Source organism: Microtus ochrogaster, chromosome 7, assembly GCF_000317375.1.
Source record: "Microtus ochrogaster isolate Prairie Vole_2 chromosome 7, MicOch1.0, whole genome shotgun sequence".
In the NCBI taxonomy this organism is placed as follows: Eukaryota; Metazoa; Chordata; class Mammalia; order Rodentia; family Cricetidae; genus Microtus; species Microtus ochrogaster.
The window spans coordinates 38,558,627-38,583,121 of record NC_022014.1 but is presented as its reverse complement, the minus strand read 5'-3'; the positions used below and the strand labels follow the sequence as shown (position 1 = coordinate 38,583,121).

The window sequence follows — 24,495 nt, the reverse complement described above, 5'->3', positions numbered from 1 at the left end:
CTCCTCTGTGACCCGGGGGCCCTGGGTAACGAAGCCCAGAGCTGTCCAGCCCTGGCCCAGCCATCAGAGATGGTGGGGAAAGTAAACTCTCCAGCTGTAATGGAATGTGAGCAGAGGCAGGTACTGAGACAGACCTCGAGGCAGGGCAGGCATGCCTGAGTGGTTCCTGTGGTCACTGACCTGGGGAGCACCGGGAGGGAGCCAAGACTGGGCCTGTCTTCTCCCCAACCCCCCACAGGTACCCCTCACCCTGGAGGGGGCAGAGCAGGAGCCAGGAACTGATGCACAGTTGGCCCTGCTGCTGTCTGTCACTCTCTCATTTGCCACTAGTACCGGTCACCCACGTCTCTGCCACCAAAGCAGAATGACGTGTGAGGCGGAGGGTCAGGTAGGAGAGGGACACTTCAACTTCCACCCCACAGAGGAGACTCTGTCTTCAAGGTCAGGTCCTTTAGGCTGGACTGGTGGCCTTGGGCTCAGTGAGACATGAGTTCCATAACCCAGCACCTTCCAAGAACCCTCTAGAGCTCTCGCCTCTAAGCCTCAACACGTATCACCCCTGCTGCCTCGAAGAGCTGGTCTTAGGTCTGTTTCCTTTTGCTTGCTGCTCTCAACTCCAACGCCATCCCATCAGAGAACCTGACCACACAGAACCATCTGACCACACAGCGAAGAGCTGGGAACACACCTCAGTGGAGGGGCGGGGAGGGATACAAGGCCCTGGATTCAATCCTCACTACCGTGAGAAAGACTACACAGAGAGACCCATCTCAGAAAAGATGATCACTGAAAGAGAGAATCAAATGATAACACTTTCAACTGTTGAGAGGTGACTCACACTATTGAGCATGTGTTACTGGTCACCTAGCAACTCCATTCCTAAGCATAGACCCAAAAGCAATGAAACCATCTCTGTGTGTAAAGATGTACACAGGCGTTCACAACGGTGTGGTAACCACACTAGTCCTGAAGCGCGAACCACCCAGTGTCCACCTACTGGATGGATAAATAAGACAAAGGAATGCAGCTGAGACTAAAGGGGTAATCACCCCAAAGTCTAGCAAGCTTAGGTACTCCTAAGCCATCTATCTGTTAGGAACCTGGAGTCCTGGGGGTCACGGTGGGTTCAGCTCTAATGGCTACACAGTGCCGGGAGGAGCAGAGGAAGGCGGTCCTTTGGTGTCCTCTGCTGCCCCAGCGTCAACTTCTGATCACACTTTCTTGGTCATTTGTGCCCCGCCTACACCGCCTCTCCAGCTGAATTTGACCCAGCTCAGACGGCACAGCGGTTTCCACTACATCCTCTCTTTGGGAGGCAATCTAAGTGGCATGACAGTGTCAGCTAACCTGACAGAACTCCACCCTCAGGCTGGTGGATGCTGAACGGGGTCTCCCAGAGTGAGGTCATGTCCTGCAAGGGCTGGGGCGTGGCCAGCAGGTGACCCAGGGTGTCGGTTTCCCAGGAGAGGCTGTGGCTGCCGTCAGTTCTATTGCTGAGGTCTTTCTGAGAGACAGTTCACTGTGAATCTTAGCATCAGGAGGCTGCCCAGGAGAGAAAGGGCCAAACCAGTCTGGACCAGAAGCCCTCCAGGGACATAGTGTTTGCCTTGCTTAGCCCTCCTACAGCCTAGAATCCAGTGCCCTGCTCTCCCTCCTGAGACCAGATGGAAAGGGGCCCAGAGAGGTGCTGAGGTCACAAAGCCTTTATTAGTGTGTCGGGGCGTGATGAGGATGGGAGACTCAGTGATCACAGGGCACAACGCACGGGGTCTCCATGACTGGTTTCCAAGGCACAGGTGCAGTGGCCAGCGCTGTTCTCCCCTCAAACGGTTGATGCCTGGGGCAGCCAGGAGGCCAGTCCGGCTTTCCACAGATCCCCATGGCCCCGTCAGCTGCTTTTGTGCAGCCTTGCGGCTTTCTGTCGGTAGATCTCAGCAGTGAAGGGCCTGTGGACAGGAAAAGGCTCCAGGGGGCCGTTCCAGGACTCTACTGCACCCCAGCAGCGAACCTGCTCCACCAGTGACGAGAGGATCCACATTCCCAGTGTCTCCCAGAGGCTTCAAAGAGCAAGAGGAGCCTGGAGGGACCAACATCTCCTGCCTGCCTGCCTAGGTCTCAGGTACCAGGCATTGCCTTCTCCACCCCCATTCTCTTCAGCCAGGCGGTCAGCAGCCTGGTAAAACTTGCCCGGCCACATGAAGCCATTCTAAATGAGAGGCTTGGTCTAACCTGGCCACCACATCCATCTCCCACTCCACCAGGGCTCTACTCACTCCTCATACAGGAGAGCCACCACGTAGACAAGGGCCACCAGCACCGTCAGCAGCAGGCCTGTGGGACTGGCGTGCCTGTAGACAGACACACTATCAGTTGGAAGAACCTAGACACTCCTGCCAACATAGTGGGTGGGTCCTCGGCTGATGCTGGGATCCCTCCGGTGAACTAAGCCTGGAGGTGTCTCTTCCTAAATGTGATTTTTCTAGAGGTGAGGAAGGACACCTTGTCAGGCAGTGGCTGCTGAGACCAAGCCTCGGGGACAGGGAACATTCCCACTGGCCACCGGACAATGTTCTTAGAAAATAAGTCTCTTGTAAAAAGCCATCCTAGGGCTGCCGTGAGCACATGGCCTCATGGGCAAGTTCTGCCATCTGAGCTCTGCCGTACAGAGGCGCAGCCCACAGCCACCATCTGGGGTGGCCCTGGCTATGGTAAGGATAGTCTTCCCACAGCACGATCTTCCCTCAGAGCCAGCAGTCACAGTAACCCTCTGCTATGCCCACTTGGACCTCACACTGGTCAGTCTATGTTTCTGTCTGGGAAGGGCAGGGACACAGGACCCCTCCATTGCACAGCGCAGAACTCAGGCCTGCCCCGGGCCCTGAGCTGTTCTTCCAGCACCCTAGCAGTTACAGCCCAGAGGACAGAAGTCCTCAGCAGAATGTACAGAGTGTCTGTTGTGGCTCTCTGCAGGTGACCAGTCTCTGACCTCACTGTGCGGATGAATGCAGACAGCTTGTTAGTGACAGCAGGGAGGAGCCGAGCTTGCCTGCCTCGGGTTTCCAGAAATAGCTGCTGTCGAGCTGCCCCCCAGGCTATTTCTATGGTTACCTCTGGTTCCACTGGCTCCTGCGGGGCCTGGGCTGCTACATCCACTTCAGCAGGAAGGGAACGAACCAGAAAGGACGGGAACAAGCCTTGGGTTACAGGAGAATCTGCTCTGTACCTCACCACACAGACCCCAAGGGCAGAGGGCACAAGAGCGTGTGTGCCCGACAGGGCCCTCTGCCTTGCTCACTCCCTAATGCTCACTTGGACCTCACACTGGCCAGTCTGGGAGGGGCAGGGACACAGGAGCCCTCACTGCACAGCGCAGAACATCTGTGGGGCTCATGTGCTCTCTCACTCCGACCACCACCTCTGCCACTGCCCCAGGCCCTGAGCTCAACTTCGCCCTCAACTCTCAGCATGCGCCTCCCCCTATAGGGAACTTAGCTGGGCTCTCAACTAGGACTTTGTCCTTGCTGTCCCTTCCAACTTGGAACTTGGTCTTGATGTCTGTGTCATGGCCTGAGGGGGACAATGGCCATGTTTCCCCTCTGTCTTGGCTAAATAGGCACTTTGTCCCTAGCCAGGGTTCAGCTGTGGTTCTGGCTACATGAGGTTCTGTGGGTCAGGGAAGACCTTGGAAGATGGCTGATGATTGAAACCTTGGTCTTGGTGTGTTGAGAGCCCTCAACACCAAGCTGGCAGTGAGAATGACCCTACAGCTCACTACCGACACACGAAAAGCAAGCAGACCTGCAGGGATAGGCTTTGGAGCCAGGAACTTAAGCACCAAGCAATCTCTGCCCCAGGTTTACTATATAGCCTGAGGTGAACTCAGTCTTTAGCCTCAGTTTCCCCACTGTGGCCTCATTGGTCTTGACCTGCTGTCATGATTCCTAAATGAAGCAAATCTTTAATTGTCTACAACAGTCACTGCGGTGACCCCAACCAAAGGCTTGTGGGAGACTCTGAAAGAACTTCCCCTGCGTTCATCCAAGGCACTGGGGTGGGTGATAGTGCCCCCAAGGGCTCTGGGGGGACAGTTCCCCAGCAGTAGTGAGGGGCTGTGAACAAACACCCCTCCTCCTGCCTCGGCTAGCAACACCAGGCCCATGGTAAACACACATTTGAAGCCCTGCTAGGAGGTGGAGATAAGGGCACGAAGATAAGGACAGGAAGTCCTGTCAGCTGCTTCCCTGACACCCCCAGAAAACCTGGCCACTCACTGTCACCTTGGCCCAGCTTGATTTCCTAACAGCTCAGGGTAGACTGGCAGTCCCGCTGGTGGATGATCACCCAGAGCCCAGGGTTCTCCAATCCTTGTTGTAGGACTGGAGAAAGAGGGGCCCAGGGCCTGTGTCTCTTGCCCTGTCTCCTAGGGAGTCATATGTGGGAACGAGACTTGAGAAGCAGGAGACAGGCTGTGGGAGGCCTACTGGGTCAGCGTCTGCGGCCAAGTAAAGGTGTATCTCTAGTCAGCCCTCAGGTGAAGGCTCCGTCCCCAGTGTGCTGGGCCTCGGCTTAGCAGTGTGCATCAAGGCCCTCTGGAGGCAGCTGTCACAGCTACCACAGGCCTCAGAACCCTGGCCTGGCCACTCCAAGCTTGGAGTGACCTTCACTCTTGGGCACTCTGGTGACACAGAGGGACATGTGTACGGCTCTGCCAAAAGAGAGGAGACAGGCCACTGCTCACTGACTCCAACACGGGGCACTGGAAGCCTAGAGGCAGGAAGGACTTTCTGGAGGAGGCGACACCATCAGTTGGGTTTGGAAGAATGGACTAGGAATGGAGGCAGGCTGGTTCCTGTTGGAAGGGACAACATCATGCAGCGTGGGAGAGGAACTATGTGTTCTGGAAGATCAGGAGGTGGCAGGGCGAGAGGGTAGAAGGGGGTTCAGTTTGGGTGTGGACACCTGGGGTCCTCAGGGCACCAAGTACTCACATAAGTGCCCAGCCTAGGTAGTTGGCTGTACTCCCCCAGTACATGGGGTTGTCTAGCACGTTGAAGGGAAATGTGGTCACTCTGGCCTCCTTGAGGATCCCAAAGTAGTCACCTGTGGACGAGACAGGATAGGAGGTGAGGGTCACTTAGCCATCTGCGTCCTTGGCCACACTATTACTGGAGGAAATTCCAGTGAGCCTTGGAAGAGCTGCACATGAGGTGGGAGCCCTGTGCCCCAGGAGGCCCCCAGTTAGTGGTGGGGTCAGAACCCACAGCTACAGGATCAAAGCCTTCCCACCAGCTTTGCCTTCCCTGCCAGCTCATGAGTGAGCTGGGCACTGAGCTTCCCAGCTTGGTCCTCTTTTGAGCCCCAGACACTGGTCTCCCCCTTCTCCCCACCAGGTGCCTCTGTGTTTGCCTGTCCCTCTCTTGAGAAGCCTTACCCAGTCTGTGGAGAGCTCCCTCCTGGGGCCTCCCTCCCTCTTTCAGAGCCCCTTCCCAGCGGTATCTTCAGAGTATCAGCCCTCCTTCATCTGCCTGGCTCTTCCTCTTCCCACCCTGGCTGCCTCCCCCTTGCACCTCCTAAGTCTCAGTCTTCCTCTTGGGGTGCCGGATGGTAGGGTGTGTGCTGATTAGCTTTGTTAGCTTGACACAAACTAGAGTCACCTGGGAGGAGGGAACCTTCACTAAGATATTGGCTCCATGAGATTTATGTGGGAGGGCCAAGGCCCAGCTCTGTGGGTGGTGCCATCCCTGAGTAGGTGGTCCTGGGTAGTATGAAAAAGGTAGCTGAGCAAGCCATGGAAAGCCAGCCAGCAAGCCACACTCCTCCATAGTCTACTTCAGTTCCTGCCTTAATTTCCAGCCTTGGTTTCCATCAGCAATGGACGGTAACGTGTAAGCCAGCTACAGCCCTCCTTCCCAGGTTGCTTTTGTTCATGGTGTTTATCGCAGCAACACACTGGGACAGGTTAGCTGTGGCTCCAGCCTGCCCTCCCCGTACCCCCTGTCACTCTGGGGGTCAGCCTGGGAGAGATCACCAGATAGCCAGTCACTTATCCACCTAACCAGGCCACTCTCACAGAGCAAGGCTTCTGGCTCAGATGTCTACATGGTGTCTCCACTGTGCCAGGGCATCCGTTCCCAGTAGCCTCTCCTTTGTCCCCCATTAGACCAGAAAGACAATGCAGCTCCATCCCAGGCAGAAAGTAGGACAGCCGGCCCAACAAGGGGAGCGCCTGCAGGAGGGGCCTGGTAGAAATGGCGCTGTCATTGTCAGGGACAAAAGGTACAGGAGTCCAGGAGGCTGCCCGGGGACCACTGGGAGGAAGTAGGAAGCGGGGCAGTGGGGCCTGACGGTAGGTGGCACAGATACCCGCTCCAGGCTGAGTCACAGGAGAGGGACCATTCTTCTCTACTTCCAAAGCTGGTAGGACCCTTGCTTTCTAGGCCATTTCTACCTAAAGCCATGTCAGAGTTGCCTGCACCCCTCTGACTCACCATGACTATCCATGGCCCTGACCATCCGTGGCGGTTGCCCATCTGTCTTCCAACATTCGGGTAGCTCCACAAGCTCCTTCCCTGACTCTCAATCCCTGCAACCCTCCCCACCCCGCCCCTCAGCCCTGCTTACTCTGTCTTCCAGGACTTGACAGTACCTCATCTCTTCCTTAGGTGGTCACAGCCCCTTTTATATGCACAAGTCCTAGGGGGACCCTCCTGCTATTCCCTGGCCCCTATCTCTCTGAGGAGGACCAGTTTCTATGAGGCTCCATCCTCTGGTCTTGGCCCCACCATTCCCTACCCCCAGCTCTTTGTTACTGAGACCTTTTCCAAGGCTCCTACCTCCTTGGGAGGTCAGGAGTCAGGGTCTCTACCAGCTCCCTAACCCTGTCCCAACTGCCACAGCTCTCCTGCAGCCCCCATGCTGACCTGCTCATCTCCAACTTGCACTCTGCTTCCCCTCTTCCCAGGCTGGCCTCATTCTCTCAGGATGGCTCCTGGCATCTCCTGCCTGAGCAGCAAACGCTGAGCCACCAGGGGCAGCACTAGGAGTCCTAGCTCATATGCTTCTTGGTCCCTCATGCACGGTCACTACTAAACACACAATTCAGAGCTCCATGTCTGCTGCGGGGCAGCCTGGCCTGGGCAGAGGCCAGGCCAATATGTCTGTCCTGGAAGGCTAGGTGACAGTAGGGCTTTGAAGACCACCAGAGGCCAAATTTGGTGGCCCCTGTGCAGAGCCAGCTCTCTTGTCGCTGTGCTAGCCCCAGAGACATCTTGGTAGCTGGAATGGGCAATTTGTAGATGGGGCCACTGCCTTCCCTCCATCAACATTCTGAAGGCCCCCTTATCACAGTCTCTTCTGTGGAAGTCTTTCTTGAGCTTGCCCTCTCTTGCTTTCAAGATGATGGAAGTCACTGTTGTCATGAGTTGAAGTTTCTGGCCAGACCTGACCACTTTGGGTTCCCAGGACCAAAGTACCAGAGCCCCAGGGAGTGGAGGATGGAGGAGAGACCACATCCCTCTGCCCTTCACCCATCCTGGGCCTGTACAAGCTTTGCCTGTACCTACCATACCCAAGATCCTGCCACTTGGTAGCTAAGTGTGCTAAGCAAACCCAAGAGTGGTTATGCAGTAGAGGGTCTTACCCCGTCTGCCCTCACCCAGTCCCAGATGCATTCTGTGCACCCTGTATACCCAGGCAACCTACTACCTCATTCTTCCATGCAAACATGACTGAGGGCCTTCTTTAAAAAGGGGAGCTGAACCCAGGAGAGAGAGCACTCTGGGACCCATCACCCAGGACTAGGGTCTTTCTTGTCTCCCAGGAAGCAGCTTGGTGTTCTAGAGTCCAATGTCCTAACCACGACAGGCTGGGTCCCCAGGGCTTCTCAAGGCACATCACACAGCAGATGACAATCACAGGACTCTGCTCCTCCCTGCGCCCCAGTGTACCTGCCCAAGGTCACCCCATACCTCAGGGTCTTACCTAGAAAGGTCCCAGTGAACCCCAGTGCAAAGAAGCTGGACAGCACAAATACAATGCCCCCACCCAGGAGCACAAGGCCGAGGAAGTAGGTGGTGTGATTATCCAGGCCTTCCATCTTGGGCTGGCTCACCATGGCCTGTGTGAAGCTGTGGAACAGGACAAGGGCATACAACATGTCATAGCATATATGGCAAGTCTCCTGCCTTTCTCAGAGCTGTCAGCCCTGGGGTCACACGCTCACTGACCACTGAGGCATTACAGGTAGGACTCAGGCTCCGGCATGAACTGTGTAGTTCCGTGTCATGAGAACCACGCAAGACCAAAGACCCAGGCCTGTCAGAGCTTCTTTTATCTTCAATGAGAAGTCACAAGTTCTGACATAAATGCAAAATATCATTTATGACTTCATGCACATTAGCAGGGTTCAGTCCAAGAGCCACCAGTGTGTACACTAAGGCCCTGCCAGCTGGTACTGAGCATGGGGATTAAGTTGATAGGAGAACGGGTACATCTGCAGTACAGGGTACACAGCAAGCCCAGCGCCTGGAGCCTGAGCTTGGCATGGGTTACGTGTGGTGATGGCTACCATTCTCCTTACAAATCTAGGCCTGAGGAAGGCTGTGCCCATGCTGATTTGCTTGCCATAGCCCCTGCCTAGGTCAAGCCAGACTCGGGCAACTGGCCTAAGTTTCCAGTCCCATCAAAGGCCTTTATGTCCTCCCTCAACTAGGTTTTGTGCCAAGTGACCGCAGGCCCCCTTCACAGGCGAGTCTGAGTAGAGGGACTCATGTGAACAATGGCAGCGTCGGTGGGCTTGGAGGCTCGGGTTCTCTGTGGCAACTGGCACAGAAGAGGGTGGAGCGTTTAGGGAAGCAGGTTGGTAACGGGTCCGGGCCTCACCAGGAGGGAGTGTGGGCACTGGCAAGAGGAAGTTCTGAATATAAACGCGGTACAAAAAAATGTGTAAGGCAAGCACTTGTGTACAAACACATTGCCATTCTGTCCACAGTCACAAGGCTTAAGAGGAGACACGAGATTTGCTGTTCACACACAACTGCATATACTTCTCTCTACAGGCTCCCCCAACCCACTGAACCACCTACCCATCTGTCCACCCACCCACCCACCCATCTGTCTGTCCATCCATGTATCTACCCACTCCCCACCCCCCCATCCATTCATCCCTTCCTCAATCCGTACACATTCCCATCAACAATCCGTCCGTCCTTTTTCCTTCCATTCATTAACCCAGTCACTAGAGACCCATCCATCACCCAGGCTCTTTTAGCAGAACACATCCTTCACTCCCTGGAGAAGGTGGTTGCTGTGATGTTATTCCTGGGTCACACCAAACCTAGGCTCATTCGAATTCTCCCCACCGATCTGATGCTCAGCTCTTGGACACAGTCACTTTGGCTCTCAGCACAGGTCAGGAGATGAGAAAGGAGGGAGGACGGGTCTGAAACAAACACCATTGCAGAGGCTGGAAGGTGACCTGGTGTCAGGGCAAATCCACAGGTGACCTGTGACCCACAATGCACAACGTCAGAGCAAACTCAGCCATCTTCAGCTGCCCTGGAGCTAGGTAGCATCACTCACACCTAGGGTTGTGAGAGGTTGCTGCACTTACAGCCCACTCTCTGGACAGCACAGTGACTCCTCCGCCCTGCAGATCCTGCTGCTGAGGCCATGGAAAATTGGATTCCCGGTCTCAAACCCTTCCTGCTCTCCCTCGCACACACATGCAGTGGGAAAGACATGTACCAGACCTTCAGGCTGAGTCTTGCGGTCTACCTGCAGACACCTGCTTCCCACCAGCGATTTCTGACCCAGCTGGGAAGGGAGGAGACTGTAGACAAGGTCCAGAGCCCACAGCAGACACCGCAAAGACTCAGTGCCCCTGTGCCCAAGGATGGTCCACCGTGACTCTGTTTGCACCACTGGTGGACTTTCCCCCAGTGGTTAGGAGAGGAGTAGGGCAGAAAGGCAAAGAGCACCATGGCTCACTTGCTCCAGTCTTTTGAGATGTGTATAGAGGTGGTGGAGAGAGAGAGAGAGTGTGTGTGTGTGTGTGGGGGGGTTCATTCTAGCTATTCACTTTCATGTGTCATGAAAGCACCATCCATTCCACAGGGAGAGTTAACTGGAAGCAAATGCCGTGCAGCCACCGCCACAGCAGAGGCTAACAGGAGCCATTTTCCTTCAGAGCAATTCTGCACTGGATGACAGTGAGAGAGATTCATTTCTGCCTCTGGGTTCTATTTTTTATGGAAATTTTTATTTTATTGTATATGTTTTGCCTGCATGCATATGTCTGTGCACCATTTGTATGCATGGTGCCTGTGGAAGCCAGAAGTCACATCCCCTGGAACTAGAGTTACAGATGGTCGTGAATCACCATGGTAGGTACTGGGAATTGAACCCAGGTCCTCTAGAAGAACAAAAAGTACTCTTAACCACTGAGCCATCTCTCTAGCCCCTTGAGTTCTAATTTTTAAATTGAATTAAACTTTCCCTCAGCAATGAGATGGAGGGTGCCTGCACTCTGCTCCTCCCAGCAGGCCACCTGAGGTGCGTACAGCTCCAGAGAGGCTCCCTCCTGCCCCTAGGCTTCCACAGCCTCACCAGTGGGCTGCATTTGCAGGCAGCCATGCACAGGGTGGCCTGAGCTTTCCATCTCAGGCTTCTCTTCACCTGCTCTTCACAGTCCAGCCAGGCCAAGCAAGACCAGGGAAATGAGGCATCTGGTGGGCTTATTTCCTAATACAGCAAATCAACAGCTTATCACATTATTCCCTATACCACCCCCCAAGTTCATGGATACCACGCCACACTAACCTAAGCATCTTCCCGGGGTTTCCTGAGCCCAGCAGCATCCAGAGGGTCTCCTATACATGGGAGGAGGGGTAGCAGTATGGGCTGGAGGCAGGCCACGAGCTGGCCTGTGACCAAGCAGATCCTCAGCCTCACCGTGTGAAAGGCGACACACAGCACTGTCACTCCAGGCTGTGTTGGGGCCTCAGCCGAGAGGACAGATTCAGCTCTACCTGGATACCATTCTGGTTGGCCTCCCCTCACCCCCCGACCTTCCTGGAATCCAGAAAACTCAACTCAGACTCCGTCTCTGCTTCTCCAGCCACGCACAGGGACCTCCACTAAGAGACAGCTGGGGAGAAGAGGTTCCAATGGTTCCCTGGTGCCCAGCCTGCTTGGTCATTCATACTACCCAGGAGCCTTTCTTTAGCTTGTGGCCCATGAGAAGACTGCAGCTCAGGCTGCTAAGGGAGGGGTTTCAATGGATGCCTCCCAATCCAGAAGGCTCCCTCCTTACTCAAGACACAGCCAGAACCCAGCCAGAGCCCAGCCAGAGCAAACAGTTCTTTGCTAATCACTCCCTCGGTCTAGACTTAGCCTTTACCTCCAAATAACAAGTTAGCTTATCGGCCCTGGTCTCTTCCCAGACCACCAGCTAGTGCAGGCCAGCTGCTACATCATAAGTCCTAGGGACTCGCCAACCACTGTGGAGTGCTGGCATCACAAGAGGCAGTCCGACTTGGCTCAAGTGCACACATGTTCTCCCACCATGCTGACACAGTAAGGCACACACCATCTGGGGTCATTGATGTGAGAGTCTCCTCTGTATGCTGTGAATACCACTGGTGAATAAAGAAACTGCCTTGGCCTGTTGATAGGGCAAAATAACAGAGCCAGGTGGGGAAAACTAAACTGAATGCTGGGAGAAAGGAGGTGGAGTCAGAGACACAGATGCCAGAACTTTGCCCAAAAGCCACAGCCACATGGCGATACACAGATTAATTAACAGAGACGGGTTAAATTAATATGTAAGAGTTAGTCAATAAGAAGCTAGAGTTAATGGGCCAAGCAGTGATTTTAATTAATACAGTGTCTGTGGTTATTTTGGGTCTGAGCAGCCAAAACGAACCAGTGGTCTCCTACAACAGGGCATTGCATCCCAGATGATGAGGATGAAATTAGAGGAAGCATTCAGAACAAAAGTGGGCATGTAGATTGACAGAGCAGCACTTGCCTGGCAGTATGAAGCCTGGGTTCCATCTCTAGCACCACAAAAAGAAGCAAACATCAGGCTGACCCCTGGAGACCAAGGCAGGCCAGCATGGCAGAGACTGGCAGGAGGTGGTAGCCACCTCTGGGCTCAGGGCTATCATTTGGGATGGGAAAAAGTTTGAGAACCAGAAAGAGGAACCACCAAGTATCACCAAATTGTGTACCAGATAGTAGTTCATGTGTACTTTAACATATACACAGAACACACACATACATATGGGCTACAGTGAGATATTGGAGACTAGATTAGAAGGGTACGCCAGAGGACTAAGGCCAGGGTCTTTCCAGCTCTCTGCTGGAGTCGAGTGCTTGAGAAGGTGTCTAGTCCAGGCACAGAAGCACCCTCCACCCACTCTTGCTGGGGTCATTGCACTAGCTGGGAATTTTTTTTCTATGTGGTCCAAGCTGGCTTTCAACTCCTAGGTTCAATCATTATTCCTGTCTCAGCCTCTCAGGTAACTGGGACCACAGGCATGTACCACCGTGCTCAGCCTACTGTACCATCCGCTGACTCTTCTCACGGTGTCCCTGGCACCACTGTCCTGGCCCTGGTGCCCAGTAAAGTGTCCTCACAAGCAGGCATGCACTCCTATGTGCCCACCCTGGCTTTTGCTTTCCCACCAACACCCTTCAGGAAGTGGCTACCAAAGTTCACAGAGGTAACCTGTTTAAGGTCACCAGCATTAAGGGACCGAGCTGAGGCTGACTGAGGACCCAATCTAGCTGGCTTTGATTCACAATAGAATCCAGAGGTTACTGAGCCAGGGATGGTTGGGACACCTTCCTATCACAGCCAAAGCAAGAAGTTACCTTCTATTATGATGGCTACTGCCAATAAGACAAGGAGTTCATTGCTGGGAGGAGTGCAGAAAAACTGGACCTCTCGTGAGCTGCTGGTGGGATACAGAATAGAGTAGCCACTGGTGAAAACAGTTCGGCAGGTCCTTAAAGCAGTATCAGAGTGACCCTGCGGTGCCAAATTTCACCCCTTGGAACACACTTGAAGGAACCAAGAAACCCGAATACTTGCACACCATGCCCACAGCTGCACTTCTCAAGGGAGCTGCTAAAAGTGTCACCAGTGCATGGGTGCACAGAACCGCTTAACCCACACAGCAGAATGTCACTAAGTCTTGAAGAGAAAGTTCTGACGTGTGCTCCAGCACGAGGTCATTATGCTGAGCGCACTGAACTGGTTACGCGCCCCGAATCCTCCTACACCACGCTCCCAGAGACTGGCATGAGAGACAGAAGCAGAGGCGGGGACAAAGGCCAGCATGTGGGAGGGGCCTAGGGCTTAAACGGTATGGGCTGTCAGCTTTGTAAAATAAAAAGGTTCTGGAGATAGGTAGCGATGACAGTTATAAACCTAACAAACTGTTTAACGTCACTGAACTAAACCCTTGGAAATTAGGAGTGCAGTGCTCCCCTGGACTGTTCTTATCCGGAGGGGGGGGACATTAAAGCCTTGACTGCTGTTTGGCGGGGACAGTAAGGTCAGGCACATTCCAAGGCTACTCCTGTGACCCAACCATAGGAATGAGATCCCAGAAGCCTCGGGGTCTGCCGCTAGCATTTCTGAGCAGTGTCCTACTTCTCTGGGACCACTGCTCTCCAGCTTCCCAGCTGGTGCCGGGGTGTTCCTCGGGCTCTGCAGCTGCACAGGAAGCAGCAGAAAGGGCCCTGCTGAGCCCCAGGTGAGTGGGGGCCTGCTGGGAAGGATTGCTGCTGGTCTCCAGCTCTGCATCTCTGACCTCAATCACCTCTTCCCTAGGGGTCCTATATCATGGGAAGGAAAGATGAACCCATCTAAAGCCCTGACCCCCCCCCCAAGAGTCCTCAGAGAGAGGCAAGGAAGCTAGCCATGTTGCTCACGCCTGTAATCCCAGAACACAGGAGATAGGATTGCTACAAATTTAGGGACAGCCTGGTCTCTAAAGTAAGCTCTAGATAGCCTGGGGTACAGAGTAAGATCCTGTCCCCAAACAACAAGCAAACATAGCAGATGAGGTTTGGGAAGCCAAGCAGAGCCCAGAGCAGTTAGGCAACCTGCCTACAGCTGAGAGATTTTAAGAGCACAATCCAGATATCAATTAGGCTTGTCACAGGTGTGACACAAACCGGGCGGATCCAGGTCTGTCAGGAGACCCCATCCTAACAATGATATTTAAGAACAAAATCCAAAAGGATGGAAGGAGGGCCAAGACCCCACAGGACCAAGTGAGAGGTGTGCCTAGGAAGGACTTCTCATAGCTGATGGAGACAGGGCCCATCATGTCTCCTGGACTGGGGAACTGTAAAAGATGGAGTAAGAACTCAAATGGTCCTTTGAGGTGGCCAGGATGAAAACACTGGGCAGGGGAACGACCTCTGACTTGATAGGATCCCTTAAGGGTTGGGATGGACATGGGCTCTCTAGGTTGTCTGAGGAGCTTAAAGATGCCTTCCTGCCAGGGACCTAGTGGCATCCATTTCTAAAGAAGCCTAGGAAGGGAATAGCTGATTGGTCAAGCTCATATTGACAGCATTCCCAGACCAGACCGACTTCCTCAGGTTGGAGAATGGTGAGCAGAATGGAGGACCAGTCACGTGGCATGGGGAATCAGAGGTACAGCCGTAAGCCACATTTTTACCTTCTTGTGGGGATGGAAAAGGCCACCCCACAAGAGTCTTCATGTGCCAACCCAGGATAGGTGTCAAAGGACCTGCTCCCTCTAAGGATGGTGACATTTGTGGTGCTTGTCCAACCTGGAGATGTTGAGCAGCCCAAGCCCTCAGGTCTAGGAGGCATAGACTGGGCTCTGGCAGAGAGACAAGTTGAGTAGGACCCTTGCCCCACCCCCACACTCCTGACTGATAGGAGGGGAAAAAAAAACCCAAGGGTCTGAGTTTACGGTGTCCTGCCATGGGGAAACTTGGGCCAGAAGGTGAGTATGAGGGACCGGGGCCCATCAATCACCCCTGCCTGGCTTCCCACACACCAGACACCGGGTGACTAGGTGGCCACCTCATAGGTGTATCATACACCTATAGAGCCAAGCCAGGTTAAGTGGAGCGGCCAGGCCAGGTGTGCACGTCCTATCTAAGGGAACTGCCTCAGTGACCAGTCCACACAGGGTACTTCTTCAGCCTCCTTGCAGTTCTAAACTGCAACATGAAGCCAGGAATGAGTTACTGTTCTGCCGTCCACCTTCTTTATTCCCTAAAGCAGCACACAGGCTTCCTCCAGCCTATGTATGCACAAGGCCTATGATGAAATCCACGGGACCTGAGAAGCAGACCCAAGGCTCAGAAGTAGCCGTGCTAGTCTTGAGCCACATCTGAACAATAGATTCTGCTGCCTTCCTTCACAGCCTGAGACCCCACGGTGCAGCGTTAGCTCAGCTAGGCCCATGCCAGGAAGGGAGGTCTATGCGGAGCTTATGCTCCCTAGCCTCACCACCCACATCATCAACTGCTGCGGCCATTCTCCTTGACGGCAGGAAGGCAACATGTCCCAAGTCAACAGATAGGCCAATGGCTTCTGATGGTCCTTGCCTCTAGGGCCTCCTGGCCACAGGGTCTGTCTCCCATCTTGGCGTACGGTAGAGAGAGCTCTGGCATTATAAGCAAGGGGATCCTCCCTAGGTGTTGTCCCCTCTGCTCAAGCTGTTCCTTTCACTGGACAATGAAATGTCCTATTCAAAATCACCAGGCTTCCTCTGTCCGCAGAGGTCCAGGTGGCTGACAATGGCCCGAGGCCTCTGGGAGCAGTGTTCCCTGGACACTCTGACACAGAACTCCCAGACATTGGTGGACCTGATGGCCCTCCCTCTCCTGACCATGACAACAAGTACAATAGCCTTCACGGTGGCACAGGGCTTACCAGTGGGAGCGGAGGACGTTCAGAAGCAGGATGCTGCTGCCCAGGAAATAGCAGGCTAGGTAGGGGGACCCGAAGGCCCTGCTCAACTTGCGAGTTCTCTGCTCCCACCTTGCTACCTGCATGAAGGGCCGAGAATAAGAGCGAGAGGTGAGGTGTTTGCTGGGGTTCAGGGAGGGTGGAAGAAGCAGGTCTGGGTGCCCAGGCCCAGTTCCAAGGAAGGCAAACTAGAGGGGCTCAGCAACTGTGGTCAGCTGGGAGTCAGTTACACCTCAGGGCTGTTCATGGGATCTCCACCAACCCTTGTGTAGGCAGGCTGGGGTGGCTACCAGGCTGACAGTCATGCCTAAATGTGGGGACTTCATTCTCAGGCCGTCCTGGAAGCTGTGTGACCATCTTGTGCAGCTCTAGAGGTTCCTATCATTCAGAAAGAGACAAGATCCAGCCCAGAAACAGGGGCTCCAGGCCTCTTCCTGTCACCACCAGGAACACTCACACGATTGTTTCAAGGGGTAAGACAAAGGAGAGGCGGTCCACCTTCACTCTGCGCTCAGCCTGGCCTCTCCCCAAGGTACAGATTGCACATGTATAATTTTGAGTCTTAGAACCCTTTCATTTCCAACTAGTCACATCTCAACTCTGTGTTCAGTAGCCAGAAGAAGAAACTCTCTGCAGAGCCTACCTGAGTTCCCTGCACACATTCATGTGCACATTGCTAGGGTTGCCCACTGGGCTCCTGGGGCATTGTGCCTGACCCAGGTGCTCAGATGAACTCTCTGCTGATGCAGAGAAGTGGGGGGCGGGGGGAGGATGCCAAAGAGCAAACATACACTCTGGATGCCTAATGATGAGAGTGAGCTATCCACCCTCCCGTGTCCTGAATGTGAATATGTGTGTGCACATGTATGTGTGTGCACATGTGCATGTCCATGTGTCTGTGCACATGCATGTATGTGTCCAAGCATCCATCCCCGTGTCCGTGTATATGTGTATGGATGGCCCTCAACTCAACTTGGAACTTGTTCAGTTTTAGAATGGTACAAAATGTTTTTGGTAGAGCCCACACTCTAAATGTGAATTTCGTTCTTCCCAGAGTAGTGGCATGTGATCTAATCGGCTCACAGTACTGACCAGTGTCTGAGGTATAGCTCCAAAGGTCATCAGGAATTGGCTGCTTCTCTACAGTGGGTTATGCAGGCAGAATTTGGTGGGGGGGGTACACTTAGTCAATAAATGACATGAGTTAGTCAACAATTTATCATAAAATAGGTTGTGCTTCTGCCAAGCTCGGCCTGTTATAGCAAGAGTGGCTGAGCTCAAATACTTATTTGGTTAGATGTGTTAAATGCATTCACTGGGGGTTTTCGTCTGTTTTTGTTTTTACATTTACTACTATGTTCGTGTATAGGTATGGAAACCTGTACACACACACACACACACATGCATGCACACACACATACATGCATGCGCACAGGCAGGCAAGCACACAGGCAGGCAGGCATGCATGCATCCACAAGAACCATGGAATTCATGTGGAAGTCAGAGGACAACTATTCATTCCTTCTACCATGTGGGCTCTAGGGATCGAATTCAGGTCACCAGACTTGGCAGCAAGCCCCTTAACTTGCTGAGTCAACTCACAAGCCCCCAGAGAAATTTTTTATTTATGATTTGTGATAGTTTCAATTTACTACGGCTTGCCCAGACCAGACCGCCACCATAAGAAGCGTATATCCATTGGGGGTTCCAAAGCCCCCACACTGCTGACACTGCCAGTAATTTTAATTTGCTGCGGAGAGACTGAACCATGTCTCAGAGCAACTGCACTCTTTCAGTCCCGCCATTCTGGGGCACAGCACACAAGGGCCGTCACTGCATCTGTCACCATCTTGCCCTACAGTCGCTGTCTGATGCCCAGCTGATTTCCCAAACTGGCCTGCCATTTGGGGAAGCTGATTAGTGGGGAAGGGCTCACCAGCTCCAGGTACTGATGAATTAATTGGCTTAGGGCCACTGAATCTCCATCTCTGGCATCCCTGGAGACGCTATCCTCAGAGTCCACATAAGGGAAGGAGGGGGAGGGGCTCTCTCCCAGGCCTTCTCCTTCACCAGTTCTCGGTGCAGTTGCCAGTTCTCTTGGAAGGAAAACAGCCCTTAGATCTTTGTGGAAGGTACCCTTCACTTCAGCCCCATGGAATGGATGCTGGGTTCTCTCTTAGGAGGAAGAAGGAAGGAGGGCCTTGGGGCTCCATGACCCAAATGCCTATGGCCTAAAGCCACTTCAGCATACGCTTTGGGACCACTTCATGTGTTCCTGTTCGGAACGAAATTCAAAAGGGTTTTCAGTTGTGCCTCAACAACTGTGCCCTCTTCCAGGTCTTTCCATCGCCTGGCAGAATAGCCTCTACCCACCCCACCTTCCTTCCCCACCCCCAGGGCCCACCAGTCTGCTCTCCATCTCCAGAGACTTGCCATTCCAACACTTCACACAGACCCACAGCAGGTACATGGACTCCAGTTACCTTCCCGGTCACAGGACGGTGGGCATCAGGGAACTGTTATTTGGGCTGTTTTGAATAATGCTGGCAGTGAGCACTCACATCTTTTTTTTTTTTTAATGGTCATGTGTTACCATGTGTTATCCTTCTTCTAAGGAATCACAAGGATCAAATGAGAATTCTTTTAGCTTTCTGAGGTCGGCTAAGGGAACTTCTGGATGGGACAGAGGGTTGGTAACCCTCGTTAGCGCTAATATTGTTAGTGACGCTACTAGTAAAACATCAGTGCTGTGGAGTCATTGTTCTTCCTGGTCTCAAAACTAGCCAAATGCATGGGAAATTCCTACCCACAAATGGAGACTTCCCCTTAGACCCCAGCCTAGAAGTCTCTCTATCCAAAAGCCTAATCAGCATGTCTGCTGTTGTCTTATACTTCTCATCCATTTCTATAAGGGCATTTTTTTTACATGTTGTTTAAGGGACTCTATTGTTTTCATAAAGTCAATTTTTTCCACTTCTTCTGTGCTAGGGTGTTCAAGTCCTTCTGTTGTAAGATCATTGGGTTCTGATGTTTTCATGTTGTTTTTTAGATTGTTGGGTGAATTCTTGCCTTGGCGCCTGCCCATCTCCTCCTACCGATGCTATATAATGGGTCTTTTGATTAAGTTGTAGTGGGACGATCTGCTCTCAGTGTGGGCTTCACTGTTTCAAGCTTAGACCATCAAAAAATATAAGTTCGCATTTGCTCCGCATCCCTGCTGTTGTCTTAATTAGCATTACTATTGCTGTGATGATACACCAGGATCAAAAGTCAGCGGGGAAGGAAAGGGTTTATTTCACTCCATGTAACAGTTCCTCCATCATCCAAAGTAGCAAGGGCAGGAACCTGGAGGCAGGATCTGATGCAGAGGCTATGGAAGAGAGCTGCTTACTGGCTTGCTCATCAAGGCTTACTAAGCTTGCTTTCTTATAGAACCGAGGGCTATCAGTCCAGGGTGGTCCTACCCACAATGGACTGGGTCCTCCCCCGTCACTCACTAATAAGAAAATCCCCTACAGCCAGATCTTATAGAAGCATTTTCCCAACTGAGGCTCCCCCTCTAAGATAACTCTAGCTTGTGTCAGATTGACATAAGACAAGCCAGCACACATGCGGTCACTGGGCTACCCATCTCTGGGTCACTGATATTTCGTCTCCCAGTTGATAATATTCTCATATATAAAAGTCTCAGGACATATGGGGTCACACAACAACATATCTCTGTCCCTAAGGGACCCTCCCATAACCTGTATCAGGCAAAGATCCTGGATGGAGAGTCACAGTTTGGGGGACTTCCCTGAGGAGGGGAGGGAAAGAAGGAAGAAGAGGAGGAATCCCAATATCGGTTGAATGGAACCAGTGAACAAGGCATTGGGAATGGCCTAGGAAGAAGCCAAGGGGAATGGAAGGGTTCTGATGATGACACCGTGGTGACTCTGTCAAGGCTGGGAAAGCTGTGCACTTGGGGTATGGATGCTTCACTGTATGGACAAGGTACCCCAGGAAGTTGTTAGAAGCCACATCCTTTTGGACCTTGCCTGTAGGGTCAGATGAGAGATTGAGACTGACAGCCAATGACATGGACCCTGCAGGCCTTCCCTTGTCCCCTGAAGGCTGGTCTTTCCTCCTAGCTTAATGAAGCCCTTCAGTATGCACCTCAAAACAACCAAGGGTTCATGGCAGGCCTGCTGAAGCTCACACTACAAGAATACTCTCAGGCAGCAGGAGGGAGGCCACCCTGTAGTCAAGCAAACTGAGCCCAGGAAAGCCCAGACAAGCCCTGGGTCCCTGACACTCAAGCTCTGCTGTTTCCAGCCTTCGGTGCTCTGGAAACAGGAGGAGGGACCCTTGAGTACTGTCACACCGGGGCCTCCCTCACACTGCCAGCCCCATCTGTCACTTAGCCTGTGAGAGAGCAAGTGAGGATGTACTGTTTGAACAAAATGGCACCAAGGGCCTTATAGAAAATGGAAAAAAGCTGCCGGGCGGTGGTGGCGCACGCCTTTAATCCCAGCACTTGGGAGGCAGAGGCAGGTAGATCTCTGTGAGTTAGAGACCAGCCTGGTCTACAAGAGCTAGTTCCAGGACAGGCTCCAAAGCCACAGAGAAACCCTGTCTCGAAAAAGAAAAAAAAAAAAAAAGAAAGAAAATGGAAAAAAGGTACCACTAATAACCCCATCACTTGGATCAAAAATCTGTTCATTTGAGCCAATCAAGTCGGACTCTCGGATCCCAGGGTGACTCCGTTCTGCAGTCCTTTTGCTGGATGCTGAACTACACACTTCATCCAAGAGGCAAGGAGCCAGGGCTGCAGTGACGAAGGAGCCAGGGCTGCAGTGACAGCCGCTGACACAGGAAATCCTGTGGGCACTTCAGAAGCAGCCCATTAGCACTCGTGAGATCATTCACCCGGGGACGTGGCGGTCATCAGTCTGCTACCATGCTGACTCAGCTACCTCCCTGTACGGTGGGAGAGTCAGACCAGGTGATGGACAGGAACATTCTGGCACAACTATCTCTCCCAGGGGGTATGAATGCTGTATCTTCCCTGGGTCTATAGCTACATGAGCAGGGACACCATCCTCTTTCTTCCTGGTCCTGCTCAGGTCAGGAAGGTGTTCTGGCCAGGGTAATGATGCCAGCCTGGCCATAGCGGAGGCACACACCTGCCATTTTAGCCAGAAGGGATGACCCACACTGAAGTTTCCAGGACTCTGCTCTTGGTGTTACCAGGCACTACACCACTGGCCTCAGACAGGGGTCTTAACTAGTAGCTCATGGTGAGTTTTGGTCAAATTTAAAGCACTAAAAACATACATTTAGGACTGGAGCTGGGGTGTGGCTCAGTGGTAGAGTGCTTGCCTACCATGTACAAGGTGCTGGGTCCTATTTCTTGGCATTGCCAAGAAGAAAAAAAGATGAAGCATATTTTATCCAACAATCAAACATTCTGAATTTTCTATTAACACTCCGTGATGAAATATCTCTCTGATAGGACCACTGTGGCCAGCCTTTATGAAGCCCCATCAGCATCTGCTGTTGTTCATGCATGCCCGAAGCCCACACAGCCTCCAGCAGGCCTCATATGTGAACCCGGTCTGTTGCCAAACCCCGTGAAGTATGCAGCCCTGGTCAGTGCCCACAGGAAAGAAAACTGTCTTTGTGATGATCCTATGCAGTGCAAATGTATGATGTCAAAGCCAGGAACTTTCAGACGCCCATGGGGACCTGTCCCTGCCACACAGACGCTAGGATGTTGGATGTAGGAAACGGCCCCAGGAGGCACCAGTGCAAGCAAAGAAATGCTGTTTCTGCTGTTGATTTCCAGCATGCTCGGATATCATGGAGTCAAGATAGATAGATAGATAGATAGATAGATAGATAGATAGATAGATAGATAGATAGATAGATAGATAGATAGATAGATAGAAAGAGATAGAGATAGATATAGATATAGACATGGTCTCACTACGTAGCTTTGACTGTCCTACTCACTCTGTAGACCGAGCTGGCCTCAAACTCAGAGATCCGCCTGCCTCTGCTTCCGTGCTCGGATTAAGGTGTGAGCCCCATGCCTGGTGTGTAAAGTCAGTCCTTACAAGCGAGGTGACCTTGGGCCATTTCCTCTGCTAAAATACTGCACAATCATAGTTCCTGAGGGATTCCAGACCTATAAACATGCTTAGCTCAGAACCAGGAAAGTGCCTGGGAAATAGATGCTTCTATTCATTCTGCCGTCACAGAGAATCGTGTCTTCCAGTGTCCTCTCCCAGGGATGCTGACAGCTCTGTCGGGGGTAGGACCAAAGAAGGCCAGGGCCTGCAGGTGAGTGGACTTGCAGTGCTCACAATCCAGAGCACAGAGTCATTCTCCAGCTCAAGAAGGCTACAGGAAATATCCTCCCACGACACCACTCATCCACTCTATTCATCTCCTGACACAGACCCTGCCCATCCACCTGCGGTCCATCCATACCCACCCACGCATCCATCCAGCCAACCATGCATTTGCACCCCCAAGCATCCATCTCTCCACCTACCTATACATCCACCATTTATATTCGTGTATCATTCCGCCCACACAGCCACCATTTACCTGGGGTCTGTTATAGGTCAGTAACTGGCAGACAGTAAGGTGCTTTGAAAAGGAAACAAAAGCAGCGATGGCGCTCTTATTTTTATGCCGTGAGTGTGATTAAAGCCAAATGTGTCTCATTACTGAAAACACCAGCGCGGGCTTCTCCCGCAGGGAGCCACTGGGCACAGCGGAATTGACTAATGAGAACAGGCAGGCTCTTCCAACCCAGCGAGAGCTACAAAGCCAGCAGTGCTGCTTCTGGGGACGAGATTGTTTTCTGGAAACCTCCTCTTCTGGGGACGAAATTATTTTCTGGAACCTCCTCTTGCTTACTCTTCACAGCTCCAAGAAACTGTGGAAGGAGTGGCTAGTGAGGGTAAATTTTCTTAATTTAAGGTTCACTCTTAATTTTCCTTTGTGGATGTGGATGGGGTGTGACGTGTGTGAATGGCCAGAAGAGAGAGTTGGCGTCCCTGGAACTAGAGTACCAGGTTGCTGAAGCCACCTGATGTGGGTGCTGGTAACGGCACTTGGGTCCTCCGGAAGAACAGCAAGTGGTCTTAACCTCTCCGGCCCCAAGATGGATATTCTAAGTGCTCCATTGGAAAAGAGACGGGCTCCCTGTGTTCACTGGAGAACTAGCTGCTAGGCATCTAGACGGTGCACAGCAGAACGTGGGTATGTGGAGCACCAGCTTCCGGGCTCCAGAACCAGCTCCTCTCACACTGCCTTGACAGGTGATTTATTGTCTCTCTGCTGTAGCTTCCCTTTCTGTAAGATGGAACTACTAACAATCTGCCTCAGTCACTGTGAGGAACAAGGAATCACTGCACCTGAAATTCTTGGAGTTCTGTTGGGAACATGACGCTCGCTGGGGGAGGTGTCGTTTGTTTCATTTTGGTCTCTGAGAGTAAGGGCGCAGTTTTCCCCTACATGGAGCAAGATGACATGAAGATGACAATAGGTAAGAGGAGACATTCCAGAGGACCCGTGGCTCCTGCCTCCCTCACCCCAAGGCAGGCTCCAGAGAAACCCAGACTCCCAATGGGAGACCTAGTGTTCCACTACCCATTCTTTCACCAGATGCTCAAGGTTCTAGAGCAGGGGTTGGATTTGGGACACCTCTGGCCCAGAGGAGTTGTAGGCACAGCTGAGGCTGCCAAGGCCAAGTGTCCCTTGTCCCAATAGTCCTAGAGAGACTGGAACAGAAGCATGAGAAAGCTTACCCCATATGCCCATGTTTCCTAGCCCAGGACAGATGCTGGAACACACCTGTGCATTCAGCCAGCCGCTGTACAACAGCACATACCCTGTCAGGGTCTGGACCATCACTCCTCACTCTGCCTGGGTGGTGTGGCGTAGGAGCTCAGCAGCACCCACCAGAGCCCTTCATCACTCTCATGAGCCAGAGAGCAAGGTCTCACCCAGGCCTCCCTATCCGACACACCCCCTTGCTGCTTTCAGCCTGATGTGGCCCTGCTCTCAGTCACGATTCCCAACACTCAGTACTGCCTGTCATTCAGGTACTGACAGACTAGTTCCTTTCTGAGGCCCATCTTTGTCTTGCCAGGGGATATTTTCCGCCTTGGAACTTTGAATCCTCTACAAGCTACTGTCATGGAACCCAGCTGGAAGCTCTGATGAAATTATCCTCTGCTTCCACCAAACTGATTGGGGAGCCAGGCTCCTCCGCTGTGCAGAGTCACTTGTGCAATGGGCTGCCTGGACAGGGTCTCAGTCACACTTGGCAACCAGGGCACAAAGCCCTAGCTAATCTAGTACTGGCTGCCATTTCCAGTCAGCCCACAGCTTGAGTTCACTTTCTACCCAAGGAGCTGCAGCAAAAGGCAAGGGAGGCAGACCTGCTATGGTCCTGTAATGCGGGGAGACACTGCCCCCACACACAGGTGTGTGTGTGTGTGTGTGTGTGTGTGTGTGTGTGTGTGTGTGTG

General features: G+C 52.7%; 1 protein-coding gene across 2 annotated transcripts in view; it reads right to left on the bottom strand.

The window, feature by feature from the left end:
- Window positions 1-1,800: 1,800 nt before the first annotated feature.
- Pemt (phosphatidylethanolamine N-methyltransferase) overlaps window positions 1,801-24,495 on the bottom strand; it is an 80,545-nt gene continuing 57,850 nt past the window's right edge. For both annotated transcript variants that reach the window (XM_005349957.2, XM_026780556.1), the window contains 5 exons: window positions 15,932-16,047; window positions 7,981-8,126; window positions 4,989-5,100; window positions 2,274-2,348; window positions 1,801-1,946 (listed from right to left, as the gene is read on the bottom strand). In XM_005349957.2, the coding sequence (XP_005350014.1) occupies window positions 1,889-1,946; window positions 2,274-2,348; window positions 4,989-5,100; window positions 7,981-8,126; window positions 15,932-16,047 (507 nt within the window). In that variant the 3' untranslated portion in view covers window positions 1,801-1,888. The remainder of the gene's footprint in view (window positions 1,947-2,273; window positions 2,349-4,988; window positions 5,101-7,980; window positions 8,127-15,931; window positions 16,048-24,495) is intronic.